Raw genomic sequence first — 14458 nt, 5'->3', positions numbered from 1 at the left:
GTTCTTTGCAGAAAGACTCATTGTTTTTGCTACTAACACTGAGATGTTGGCGCATGCATCTCTAATCTGTATGTATCTGATTATTACTAGTCATAATTGGTTACACTCAGATCCTTGGCACCTGTGTATGTCTATAAAGTCATTGGGTAGATTTCAATGGTAATATTTATCAGGAAATTGCTGAATAAACTCATCACATCCTGCAGCAAGTGTGGGTTCCCTATCTCTTTCTTTTGCCATAATTTTGAGAAATATTTCCTGTTGTTTTTATTGGGTGCCTATCTTACCAAGCAACAGAGAAAAAATCTAGATCTTTTCTGTTTGTTTGGTGTGAGTGACTCTGCAAAAGGGGGGCAGCAATGCATGCATGTACAGGGCTGGAATAAACTACAAGGCAATGTGTTTCTAACCTCAGTGCAGCATGCTGACTGCCGTCGCTGTGTAATATGGCTTAAGGCTGGTTCTGAATTACTGAAATGAAATCCAGGCTGCAGGAAGAGCTCTGCTCCAGCAGTTTTCTTTTCGCAGGCTGCTCGCTGGACTTCTTAATGTGGTGTTTGCAAAATGCAGGTTATTTGGTAGAAAGACTCAATGTATGTGAAAAGGAGTCTTTGCAGAGAAGGATCCTTTTCTTTTATAGCAGATATGGCAGACAGATGTCCTGGTAGCAGACATGAGGTGGCTGCTGCCTCCTCCTCCTCCTCCTCCTCCTCCTCCTCCTCAACCACATCCTCATCCTCATCTTTTCAGTGCTGAAGATAACACCCAGAGCCTCCCTACCACTGACCTACAAACACTTCCAAGCCCACAATGAGTCCTTTTAAAAGCAGTTAAAAAGTAAACTTCTTGCCCCATTGACTTTTATCATGGTGTACATTGTAAGGTGCTTCCTTAGAGTTGCATTCCTATTTGGAAAGACATTGGTCAGTCTTAAAGGGTTTTAGAAATATTGAAAGCTGGATATTAATATATTGAGATTATGAGTCAGTAGCTCAGATCGATATTTTGTTTGTTTTGTATTTTGAGCTAGGATCTCCCTGTAGCCTCAGCTGCCCTGGAACTCATTACGTAAACCATGCTGTCCTCCATTTCCACAGAGATCCACATGCCTCTACCTCCTGAATGCTGGAATTAAAGAAGTGTGCCACTATACCAGGAGACTCAGACTCAGATTGATTTTTATGTTTGAGTTAAAACAGAAGTGTCCAGTCCAGAATGCATCCCTCCTCTCTCATCCCACCCTCCAAAAATGAACAAGTATTCCATTCTTTCATAAATAATGTGCAACCCCTTCCCTTCTATAAACTGTGTCTTTTTAATAGCAATTCATCATCTGTGCTACATTTAGCTGCAATTCTTTCGAAAGTTTGGAACTTGGGTAAAATATGACTTGTTTTACAGTTTGTTCTGCTAAAGGGAACTTTTTTTGGGGTGATGAGGATGAAACTCAGGGCCTCGTGTTTGCTAGGTAAATGCTCTACCAGTCAGCCACACCTCCAGCCAAGGGAACTCTTCTACCATGTCCAGCACTGTTTTCTTAAGCCTTTGAACTTGGTGAGTAATACACTGTAATTATATCTTTTTTTCTCACCCCTATAGCAGCTTCAACAGTTTTAAAGACACAATGCTGGCACTCAGTAAGTCATAATTATTTTATTAAACAATATGTCCTCTCATCCCAGTATCTAGTGGATATTGCTACATATAGAACAGTCATGTCCTAAGTTGCCCTCCAAAATAAAACCAGATTCATTTCATCAATAAGCTTGTCACTAGAAAACATTCAGTCTCATATTATGGGGAGATAATTGGGAGGTCTGAGAGCTATACATATTGACCAGACCCCTGTGTTGGTCTCAAGCCTCCTATAGTCTGTGATTCTAAAGAAGCCGTGTAGATTTTCACCAAAGCACCTGGGGCATAGCACTGGCATTTGTGAGACACTAGATTCGATCCTTATCACTACAAATAAAAGGTACACATTAAGGGGCTGAAGAGGAGATGGCTCAGTGGTTTTTAAGAGCACTGACTTCTCTTGCAGAGGACCCGGATCTCTACAAGCATTGCATGACACAGGTGCACTTACATACATGCAGGCAATACGCTCATACATGTAAAATAATAATAATAATAAATAATTTTTCTCAAGTTACACATCAAGGAGGTTGAGTACACACACTCTGGAACTTGGATTCAAAGCTTGGGTCTCAGCTGTCCCATTTAGCTAAAGACCTTTTGTAAATCCCCAAATTCTACTTCATAGTGAAATGAGATGATAATGTTTTCCTTATATGATTATTTTAAGGGTTAAGTGAGTTAGTAGTTAATATATTTCTCAGACCAGAACCTGGTACATATTAAGTGTTCCATAAATGAATCATAAGAATCAATAAAATCTAGCAAAATTATTTGTTGTAACTAAATCATAAAACAGAATTTCTCTTCTTCAATCTTGACATTATGCCTCTCCTAAGTTGGGTCACAGTTGGCAAAGCGCTTGTCTTGCAAACATAAGGACCTGAGTTTAATCCCCAGAAACAAAAAAAGTAGGGCATGGTGGTATATGCTTATATCCTAGCCCTTGGGATGGGGACACAGATGGATCCCTGGAGATTGCTGGCCAGCCATCCTGGCCTGATTTGTGAATTCCAGACAGATGAGAGGCCCTGTCTCAGAAAACAAGGTGGACAGTGCCTGAGGGACCCAAGGTTCATCTCTAGCCTACACGAGTGTGCTTGTGCATGTATGCACACACATGTGCACACACACCCTCTGTATTAGTTACTTTTCTGTTGCTGTGATGGAAACACTGACCAAAGCAACTTATGAAAGGAAGACTTTATTTGAGCTTATGGTTCCAGGGGGTTACAGTCCGTCTTGGCGGGGAGGCATGACCACAGAGGTGGCTAGAGGAGGGGCAGAAGCTAAGCTTTACAGCTTTAGCAGGCACAGGAAGCAAGAGAGCAACTCAGGATCTAGCAATGCTTAAGAACTCTCTAAGCCTGCCCCAAGTGACATTCTTCCTCCACACCTTCTAAGACTTCCCAAAACAGCACCACCAACTGGGGACAAAATGTCCAATTACTTGGAGCTTGTGTGGGACATTCTCATTCAAACCACCACACCCTCTTAACCACAAAATCATAAAAAAAAATAGTGTTTCTCTGAGTGCTTTAAACCATTTTTTGGGTTCAAAAGTGGAAAAGTATATATATGTTATATATATATAGAGAGAGAGAGAGAGAGAGAGAGAGAGAGACAGAGAAAGAGAGAGAGACAGAGATTTTCCTATTCTAATGATTTTAAGAAATTACTACATCTCTAAGAGAAGTCTAAAGATTCGGCTTTTTTGTAAAATATGATCATAAAGCTCTACCCCTGCTCTTACCCTAGCACCAAGATTTCTGGAAGGCACTGATGTCTGGAGTCAGCAGATCTTCTTGAATGAAAGAAAAGCATAATAGCTACTAGTCAAGAGCTGTGCCCCAAAGTAACACTCAAATTGAACATTTTAAGTGCTGTGTTGTGCCATAGAGGAAACATGTAACTGAGAATTAAAGGAAGACCTTGGAGTACATTTCCCTTTTTGTTATTCCCTGTGTGGCATGATTTACTACTACTTAGGTTTCAAGAGCAAATCTACTTCAGTAAATAAGTTTCAGAGGGTTCAAAGGAAGTACTTGATTTTGATGGTCACCAGGGAATAAAATGTAAATGAACCTGAGTTTCTCTTAAAAATAATAAAAAAAAAGGTCTCAACAAAGTTTGAGTTTACCACATATGTTTTCTTTCTTTTTTGGGGTGGGGGGTGAGACAGAGACCCCCTGTAGCCCCAGCTGGCCTGTAGACCAGGTTGGTTTTGAACTCCCAGAGATCTGCCTAACCCTTGGTACACCAACTCCACCATGCTCAGGTTGGTCGGGTTGGTGAAGGTGGGGCTCCAAGGTCTAGAATGGTAGTTTCATTGATAAGTCTTCCAGAAAAAGGAGGCCGTCTGGGGGGTCTCCTGCTTCTCTAGGTGTCCTTACTGTTTAAAAAGCCATCCCATTATGCGAGAGTCTCATCCCACACATGGAATTTGCTTTGTAGGTTCAGAATTCCCTTCATGTGAACTATCACTTGGTGGTCTGATTAATGGCTATGGGACAAAAGACTTTTCTCTAGCGTTAGTGTTTTATATGCCCTTTCCTGTCCCAGTTTTTAAAAAACTTTCACATCTCTCTTTTCATCTCTGGTATAATGTAGTTTTCCCATAGCATGTTATAGCCAGCTGCTTTGTAAGCCAGTAAGTACTTGGCCAAAGAATGAAATAGAAAAAAATACGTTGCAAACCCAGCTTCAGAATCATCCTTTGACGAACTCTACAGTATCATTTTGCTTGGTCTCTGATTTTAAAACTTGAGATTCCATCAGATGATTTTAGGGGAGGGTACTTAAAGGTCTACTGCGCAAATGATTTAACTTGCCGTTGGACTAAGGATGTAGTACATTGCTTTCGGCAGCTCTCTCCTCCACCCCATCAAAAGAAATAGTAGAAAAGTGCTTTGGAAAACACTTCCTGAATATAATTGACTTGAACATTTTTGTTTGCTTCCCAATGGTCTTTGTGTTTCATAGAACAGGTTTCATATCCTAACCTGGAAATTTTCACTTATTTTGATACCTAACACAAATAATATTCCCTGGCACATAGCAGATACTCAATATTCTATGTTTCTTCTTACCAGGACACATTGTCTACTCTTAAGCATAATATTTATCATTGCCAAGTGCTGCTCCATAATTCCCCCTTTCCATTGTCCTCCTCTACACTTTCTCCTCTCTCTCTTTTTCATTTCTGTTTTTGTTGTTGCTGTTGTTTTGTTGAGAGAAGGCCTCACTATGTAACCCAGGCTAACTGCCACCACTGTCCTCCTGCCTCAGCCCTCCAAATCTCGGGTTAGAAGCATGCTCTAGCACATCTAATTATATTATAAGGTTTTTTGTTTGTTTTGAGACAGGGTCTCTCAGTAGTAACCTGGAACTTGCTAAGTAAACCAGGTTGACGTTGATCTCATAAGGTCATCTTCATCTGCTTCTGCCTCCCCTATGCTAGGACAAAAACCACTATGTATTGTGGTTTTTAATAAGTTATTTACATAACCATTACTTCTCTAAGATCCAACCATTGATCAGTCTCTCTCATGTGGAAACGAACTAAAAATAAAGAAGAAAACAACCAATGCCTATGAATAGAGTTTCTTCTATTTAGGATGGCAAGAAAACGTGACACATCTGGAACGTCTTTGTGTTACAAATGTTTGATAAGGTGCAGTACCGCAATCAAATGTAGGGGTAACTGTCAGCAAGTTGTTTATTCTCTTAGGCTGTGGTTTTCTGATCTCTTTAGTGTAAAAGCAACATCAGTGATGACTAAGGAAGGCCTTTTCCAATACAGACTTCTGTGATTCTATGACTTGGACATCCTCCCTCCTAAAGGCCTGTTTGCTCATCTGTAAAATGACAGGTTGATGAATATCAAAGTCCTAACAATGTGTGACTTTAAAGGAATGAACTTTTAGCTATCCAGAAAACCTAGTTATCCAGAGGACCATTCCTTAAGGGTATTGGTTAGCCAAGATTTTGCTGTACATTAATACGCAGTTAAAGGGACTAATTTAATGCTTAGGAAAACATTTGGGACTGGTTAGAACTGTGGAAAAACCCTAAGTCTTTGACTTTAGTGTATATAATTACCATCTTCTTGTTGAATGCTTTCCCCCCTTGTAGGCTAGAGTTGTGTTTGGGATAAGCTGGAGGAGGGTATCTGTGTGTGTGTGTGTGTGTGTGTGTGTGTGTGTGTGTGTGTGTGTGTGCCAGACAGGATCGTGAGAATATTAAATTTTCCTCCTGATAGTACCAATCCCCTGTTCCTGTTCCTGTTCCTAAGGGTACTGTTGCTAAGTGATAACCAAAGTAACACACCAAAGCAGGTGACATGCATAGCCAGCCACCCTGCACCCTGGCATATTCTACCCGTGATAGTATCTGCTTCTAAAGGTCTGTGTTTGAAGAACTAGTTGGCAGTGATAGGGAAGAATGCACTAATCCTCTGATAAAGGCACTGAAAGAGAACAGAGCAGGAGAGACAGGAGTTCTGGCATGGGATACCCAGCCATGAGCTTTTCTAAGTATTGACAGAAATGTGTAATGACATAGAACTGACTCTTCTGTGTCCCAAATCATTTTATCTTGCAGAACTAGAAAGATGAAACTAAATGCATTTCTCTGCACTAGCCAAGTCTGACTCCAGTACTGTTTCAAGCTTGCTGCTTGGCGTGCTCACAGTCTTTCAACTGTATGGTGTCTCAGATTCTGCTTGGTGTTCAAGCCTATTCAAATTCTGGCCACACACATACTCCTCTGAGTCCAACATTACTGTCCCAAATGCCTTCACCCCATCTGAAAAGCCATGTTGTGTACCCGGTACACACTCTGAGTTTTTCATAATTTCATTGCTCTCCTTGGGATGATCTCTCTTTACTTTTCCACTTAAATTTACTGGCCTCTTCTAAATTTAACAGAAGCTTCACTCTTCCATCATGTGTTTAGAGAGCCCTCCATGCTTGACTGTCCAGAAGCCCTCCAAGGTTTAATGCTATTCATTCTTGACCCTGTGGAATACATTTTTTCTGCCTCTGCATAGCTTTTGGCATAGAACAGTGTATGCAAGGTAACTTTGTAAACCATAGTGGTGGATTAAGATTCAAATGGCAGTCTTGTAATCAGTATGTGAGAACAACCTGGATTTGTCTGGCACTGGAAAGCACCGATTGCACCAGGCCATTTCCAGAGGCCTCCCATTCCCAGTAACACCACACAAACAAGTCATACCTCCAACTCTAACTCCCTCTTTCCAGCACCTGTTTTCATCTGTTTTAATCTCACTCTAATTCATTTCCATTAGAGGCAAGCTTCCTAATTGTGATCAGTAATAACTCATCCCTAAATTCATGGCCAGTCCTCCAATGTCAACTGGATAGTCTCTAAAGTTCTCTATTTTAAACCTAACATGACTTTCTTTTTCCTTGTCACACATTAGGTGAACCCCACAACCCAATGCAGCCAAGCGCTGCTGAAGATGACCTACTGCTCCCACTGCCGGGGCCTCGTGACTGTGAAACCATGTTACAACTACTGCTCAAACATCATGAGAGGCTGTTTGGCCAACCAAGGTGACCTCGATTTTGAGTGGAACAATTTCATAGGTGAGCTAGCAGTTGATGTATTTGTATTACTAGAGATGACTCCACTTCCAGCCAGAAGGACTGTTGTAATGGGCAGCTATGGAAATTTCTATTCACTTTAGTATTAGATGTTTTCCAGAGTCCTGGCTATGTTGCACTCAGTACATTTTAGGTTAGTAAGATCATCGCTACAAGCCAGTGTTCCCTTGAACTAATGATGGCATTTCTGATGACAGTTAGATGTACTGACTTTCAGTGCCTTGGAGGCCTTTTTTATATTTTCTGCTGAAAACTCAATATTGGTGTTCATCTTAGGTTTGTTTTCATGTCCGCTCTAGAGTACAGCCTTCACAGAACTGTGAAAATGGCTTTTGAAATGTTCTTGCTCAGGTGCAGAACTGGCTATGCTCAGTTGGTAAAATGCTTACTTGCCTTACTGGCACAAAGACCTGAGTTTGATCTCTAGAACCCCCAAAATCTGGGTGTGGTAGGACATACCTGGATCTCTGGGGCTCAGTGGCCAGCCAGCCTAGCCTAATCAGTGAGCTCCAGGTAAACACAGACCATGTCTCCAAAAATTAAGGTGGGCAGTAGCTTTCCTGAAAAATGACACTTGGAATTGTCCTCTGGCCTCTTCACACATGTGCATGCATGTATGCATTTTCACACACACACACATACACACACACACACACACACACTCCATTCCTTCTCTTACACCACAACCAAATCTTTGGCAAGCTGGCCAGATACCCAGTTGTTCTTTGGATTGGGAGAACTATGATGTGAAAATTTCTGAATGGATTTTGTTTATGTAGGGGATTTAGCCATGGTACACTACTCTTGGGTGAATGGATAGACTCTTGCCCTAATTATTTAAGAAATATGATTCCTGCATATGTTTTTAACTTGGGAAACCAGCACTAGAACCCAGATAACACTCTAAGCGAATTGGCTAGGTTCTGAGAGGGGTAATTATTTTGGGGGCAGGGAAAGGACAAATCAAGCCTACTCTAAACATCCAGCCATCAACAACTTTAGCCACTACTTAGGGTATACATCAGTCCTGAAACCTCAGTGGCCAGTCATGAAAGTCCCACTGCCGAGCATTGCTGAGATCCTGCATGCATACTAAGAGCTTACAAAACATACTCATTCCCCCCGTGTCCAAGTCACATTTGCAGAATGGAAGTCTTTTTATAGGAACCAAGTTTTCATTAAATTTTCCACACCATGGGAGTGAGCATGTAATTTGCTGGCTCAGTTTTGCTTTATTTTGTTTCATTTTGTTTGTTGATTTTTTTGTTTTGTTTTGTTTTACAGTTTTTGGAGTAGAGGGGATTGGGATGGGGAATGATTTTTAGTCTGCATGAGAATTAATGACCATATTGACTTTGTTTGAAAGTACATCAATAAATTGGCTCCAACAGATTCTTGTAAACACTGGGGGGAAAAGATGTGAATATTAAGCATTTCAGCATAATTGTAGCCTAAATAGCTCAAAGCTGGAAAACACGGAAAAACTATTTTACACACAGAAAAGCAGAATCTCATGAAAGGGAAGGAGCACAATACACAGGCACAAATGAAACCCAGGGGAGAAATAAAACCATTTCACACGGATATGAAAACTATGGCATTTCCCAATTTAAAGCCATCCCCTCACTCTCTCCTCCCGTTTCTCATTGTATCCTCCCCACAACCACATGCCAAATTTGCAGTTCACTCACTTTTCCTTCCTAAATTGAGATGTGTGGAGTTTTGGGTTTTGAAGATAAGAGTAGCTCAAGTTGGCCTCCAACTCATGATCCTCTAGCCTCTGCTTCCAGATAGATGGCTGGAATTACAGGTGTACCCTTATCACACCCAGTGAAATATAATTCTGAAGGAAAGGTGGGCCTTTTCAGTTTTGCCTCTTAATAGTCGTTTCTCTGGGCAACCTAGTAGAGTTTGTCATGCAGTACAAAAAGTGTATGGTGACAGTGATCCACCTTCACTCCCTTTCCTACCTGGGCATCCTGAGTGCGACACAGGAGCACTTTCCACCTTTTTCTCTGTTACTTCAACCTGTCCAGCAGCAACTATCACTAAGGCCCTCATGTCCTTATATTAAAGCACAAATTCTACGTATCTTCCAAGACTTCACAGATCACAGCAAATCAAAGCTATACTCGGGCTTGCTTATTTAATGGTTCAGCCTTAACTTGCTGCTGTTGTTCTTGTAGTGTATTCTTTAAATTTCATGTGCTGTCTTTGAAGAAGCAAAATTGTACCCAAGTGAAAATTGATGGGATTTTGGAATTTATTTTCCCCAGCTATTTTAAATGATACTTTTTAGAGTGATGAGGTATGTAATCACATGTAAACCTCATTTTTAATGAATATACTATTCATTGTCTAATAAGCCAATATAACAGGCCAGAGATGATAGACATACTTAATCTCCTATTCTTTTTTTCACAAAATTTTCACAATGATTTAATTGATCTCCATGGTTAGAGAATTCAGTCCAAATTTCCATGCTATAATGTTCATGTTTATTCTCTCTCTCTCTCTCTCTCTCTCTCTCGTTTTCTTTGCTGTTTAAATGTCTATACATTAATAAACAATCAAGAATTTGTTTTCATCCCTTTTTAAATCAGATCTTCAGGTTAAGTTGGGAAACTGCCTCCTGTTCTACCAGTTGAGTTTGAAGGCTAAAGCTGTAAGTTTCTGATTATTTATTGGAGGCTCAATGAAAAAGGACTCACTTTCCGTAGTAAGAAGGGAACACTTTTCTCCCTACATTTTTCATTGCCTATATTAATTATACATAATAATGGGTTTCATTATGACATTTTCACACACACACATATATATGTATATAAAATGTATTTGATCATACCCCTATTACCCTCATTTACTCCACCCCCATTCCCAAGAAAGGGATGCTTTCTTCTGGAGAACAGTGAGGGATGACCAGTCAAGGCCAGGCTCTTCCAAGTCAGCCTTCTTGCTGCTAGGCTCTCCCTCTTCCCACAATTGTATCTGTATTTCACCACAAATTGTAAATGTTGAGATTTTTGTCAGTCTTTTTCAGGATGGGCCTAAATACGTGCAACACCTTTGGAAACACACTGTTTTAAGAGGCTGATATGAAACCTCCAATTTGAAAGGCAAATCAAGTACCTGCCTTACACTACACAAAAATAAGTTGGTTTCTAGAGACTCACAAATGATTCTTAGATTCAACTTGTTGACTGTCACATACCGTGGCTGTGTTAACATTCTTTGACTCAGAGCCAAACCTGTTAATGTCACATGTTGTTGTCAGTGGGAATTTAGTATTGGGATTACTGGCAGGGATACCAGCCAGTTCCTGGCAGGAGGCAGGAGCCAGTTGGATATTCTATATATAACTGTGGCCTCTGTCATCCAGAAGAAAAATAAAACCCCAAACCAGTCATCTTTGGATTTCTCCTGGTGTTTCTTTTGGGGGCCGTGGCTGCTACGGAAGGACCAGTGGATGGCCAGTTGTGACTTCCTGCAGGGTTATAGGCAGCTTTGGCTTCAGGCTGTGGGCTACGGGCAGAATGCATCCTCAGTCGCATTCTTCAGCTGTGCAACACGCAACGCCATGGCACCGGCCCCAACAAAGGCCTGGTTTCCCTCTCCATTCCCAGGCCCTTGTGTATGGTCAGCGTCTCTGAGTTTACAAAGCCGCCAAACAGCCAGAAGAATCGGGGTTTATGTTTCCTTTCAGTCTTTCACAAACACATTAGTGATCTGGCCTTTCCCTGCCACTAGGGGAATGAGTAGGTACAAACTGCACCTTTTTCCCTCTTATTCAAACCTCTGCATTTTGGATGTTTATTGTCTCTCTATTCATAATATTTTTATTTGGAGCCAGCAATTTCTTCCTGGCTTATGAAAGAATGTGCTTTCTGTATGTGGCAGCCCTGATGCGCTGACAATGATGAACACATTTAAGTTGTGCTTCACTTGTTTGCAAAAGTCTCCTTTCGCTAGCACATCAAAAGCATTTTTTTCTCTCCTCTAGTACAATGGCATATTCATGCTGTCCGCTTTTGCTTAGAGGTTAGAGGCATCACTTTATTGGTGCTTACCACAATGCAATCTGAAACTTTATTCACTCCTACTTTAAAAAACTGTACTTCACAAAAACCCATTCCTTGTTTGTGACATTGAAATTATAGTTTAAAGGCATGGCCTCAAACTTTAAAATGTTCTGTAGTGTTTGTTCTAGGTTGAAGGTGAATGGTTGGCAACCAAATTTGACTTCATTGATATGATAATGGTTAAAATCCCCTTCCACTGGAAAGCTTAGGTGGAAGCTCAGCAGGGGGACAGTAGCTGAGAGGACATCCAGCCTTCTGGAAAGGAACCTTCCTTTTTAGAACTTGACCTTGAAGTACCTGAAGGAAAGGACTTTGTGTGTGTGTGGGGGGGGTTCCTTTGCTTGTCTCCATTAGCTATAGAGAATAAAAGACAAAACCAAGTTTGGAAGTTAGCTGCTGGGGCTGGAGCAACGGCTTAGTGTTTAAGAGCACTTACTGTAGAGGAATCGAGTTCAGTTCTCAGCACCCACATTCCATGGCTCACAAGAGCCTGTAACTACAGCTTGGGGGTGGGGGGGTCTGATCTGTGGCCTCTATAGGCAGCAGCACTCAAGTGTGAGTGTACACACACACACACACACACACACACACACACACACACAAAATGAAAAATAATAACAAATCTTTTCTTTTAAAATTCAGTGCTTATCATTAATGATAATAGCCATTTTTCTCCCTGGAGGATTTTATTTCCAAGAGTTCTAATTTTGTACAGCTTTCAGGCAAAAGTACTAACTCATAACCCCAATAGGCGTATATGGCAAGACAAATACAACTGATTTTCTTTAAGGGAGCCAGTGCTTGTTGGAAAATGCCAGGTTCCTACAAAGTCTTAAAGTGACTTTCAGGTATCAGTAAAGATACGTACCATGAACAGACAATTTTTGTGTGCTGTGTCTTGTGTCATGGTTTTACAAGAATACAAAGAGGCACATATATTACTTTGAAATAAACTGAGGTCCTCGCATTTGAAATGGGAAGTTTATCTCAGCCCCAAAATGGCATGACTCAAAGTTTCATTATTTGAAGTCATTAGAATTCCCAGAACGCTTTCATTTGTATTTTCCAACTGTGCACTCAAGGATCTGAAAGGTTTCATTAAAAGAAATGAAAGGAAAGAATTGGTATGCCGGGGTTGTAACTGATTTATGTTTTTGACTCTTGTAAATAGAACCTGAAAGGAAAAGCTCCTAGCAAAGTCTCTGGGAGAACTGGCACGTTATTCTGCCCTCAGCCTTAGCATTGTTAGCTGGGTGCTGGCTGACATGCTAAGGAATGAATAATCTGGATGATGGAAGATTTCCTGGATGAATTTTCCTTGCCACAGAACAAAGCATTCATTCGACCAGGCCAGTCCACACTTTACCAGGCTAGTGATACATAATGAGGAAATGCAGTTTGGTGTCATGGAAATGGGTAGAAAAACATGAATGAAGAGAAATATGGCTTTAACATACACACACACCACTCCATATAGGAAACAAAGGCAATAAAATATAGTCAGTCTGATTACTTAAGGCTGAGATACTCTGTGCTGTATTGTTCTTCCCATAACCCCATTAGATGCCATGCTGATGGTGGCAGAGAGGCTGGAAGGTCCTTTCAACATTGAGTCAGTCATGGATCCCATCGATGTGAAGATTTCTGATGCTATCATGAACATGCAGGATAATAGTGTGCAAGTGTCACAGAAGGTAATGGAGGCTGGAGGCTGGGCAGGAGAGAGAGAGGTCCCTTCCGTCTTGCTATGTTGCTTCCCTAATTTAAACTCACTTACCTCCAACACAGGTTTTCCAGGGATGTGGGCCCCCCAAGCCACTCCCAGCTGGTCGAATTTCTCGTTCCATCTCTGAAAGTGCCTTCAGTGCCCGCTTCAGACCTTATCATCCGGAGCAACGCCCAACCACAGCAGCTGGCACTAGCTTGGACCGACTGGTGAGCACTTTGGCAGGAATGGGAGTGCTTAATGGCAAAGAACCGCAAACATTAGCTCAAAAGTGAACTTTTAGTTGGAAGACTAACAAGTACGAGTCTTTCAGGTATAACTTTTCAAGCCAGTTGTATGTAGATGACAATACATGTGCCTTATTTTCTTGCTCAGGAAATGGAGTGTAACAAGTTTACTCTCCAGACTTTCATTTAGTGTCACTGAGTTTACTGAGCATCTGCTTTATAGCTGTCACACGGGTAAGCACAAGGGGAGGTTCAGAGCTATAAGACGGGGCCTTGGTCTCAAAAAGCCCCAACAAAGGAGGAGAGTCACCAGTCTGAGCTGTTCAGTAAGAGCCACAATAGCCAATAATTAAGCACCTTAAAATCTTCTGAGTTAATTTCATATGATGGTGTTAACTTTCTAAAGTCATACACAAGATTTCTTTGTTGTTTCACTTATAAATGATTAATAAAATACATCCTCATGGCTGGAGAGATGGCTCAGCGGTTAAGAGCATTGACTGCTCTTGCAGAGGACCCAGGTTCGGTTCCCAGCACCCACATGGTGGCTAACAACTGTCCTTAACTCCAGTTCCAGTGCCCTCTTCTGACCTCCACGGGCATTGCACAACATGAGTGCACTTACACACATGCAAGCAATACACTCATATACATAAAATAAAAAAATAAATAAAAAGATCCTCAGATTATTTATACCATATACTAAATGTACAGAAGTGATCACTATCCACTTTATATTTAAGCAAACAAACAGGTACTTCTGCAAGACCTGATTTGGATAGAAATGATATATTTACCATTGGCTACTCTTCCCTAATCACCTGTTCAAAGTAAAGGTCTTCATGTAATACGAGAACCTCAATTTATTTTTACCTCCATTGTATTTTAAGGTTTTTTTTTTGTTTTTTTGTCTTTTTGTCTTTTCGAGACAGGGTCTCTCTGTAGCCCCAGCTGTCCTGGATTCACTATGGAGACCAGCAGGCTGGCCTTGAACTCACAGAGATCCACCTGCCTCTGCCTCCCGAGTGCTGGGATTAAAAGCATGCACCACCACACCCAGCCAAGTTCTTTTATAATTCATTACTTTAACATTTGTGATGCATTTTAATAAATACAATTTTTAATTTATGGGATGGGGCAGGGAGGCATATGGTTCAGGCT

The 14458-nt window shown here is 41.0% G+C and overlaps 1 protein-coding gene across 1 annotated transcript in view; it reads left to right on the top strand.

The window, feature by feature from the left end:
* Positions 1-14458, top strand: part of Gpc4 (glypican 4) — a 133910-nt gene that overhangs the window by 114040 nt on the left and 5412 nt on the right. Inside the window, exons 4-6 of the mRNA XM_008826750.3 lie at positions 7082-7247; positions 12908-13038; positions 13133-13279. Of these exons, the coding sequence (XP_008824972.1) occupies positions 7082-7247; positions 12908-13038; positions 13133-13279 (444 nt within the window). The remainder of the gene's footprint in view (positions 1-7081; positions 7248-12907; positions 13039-13132; positions 13280-14458) is intronic.

This window comes from Nannospalax galili, unplaced genomic scaffold, assembly GCF_000622305.1.
Source record: "Nannospalax galili isolate Female #2095 unplaced genomic scaffold, S.galili_v1.0 scaffold371, whole genome shotgun sequence".
Classification (NCBI taxonomy): Eukaryota; Metazoa; Chordata; class Mammalia; order Rodentia; family Spalacidae; genus Nannospalax; species Nannospalax galili.
This window is presented reverse-complemented; position numbering and strand designations above follow the sequence as displayed.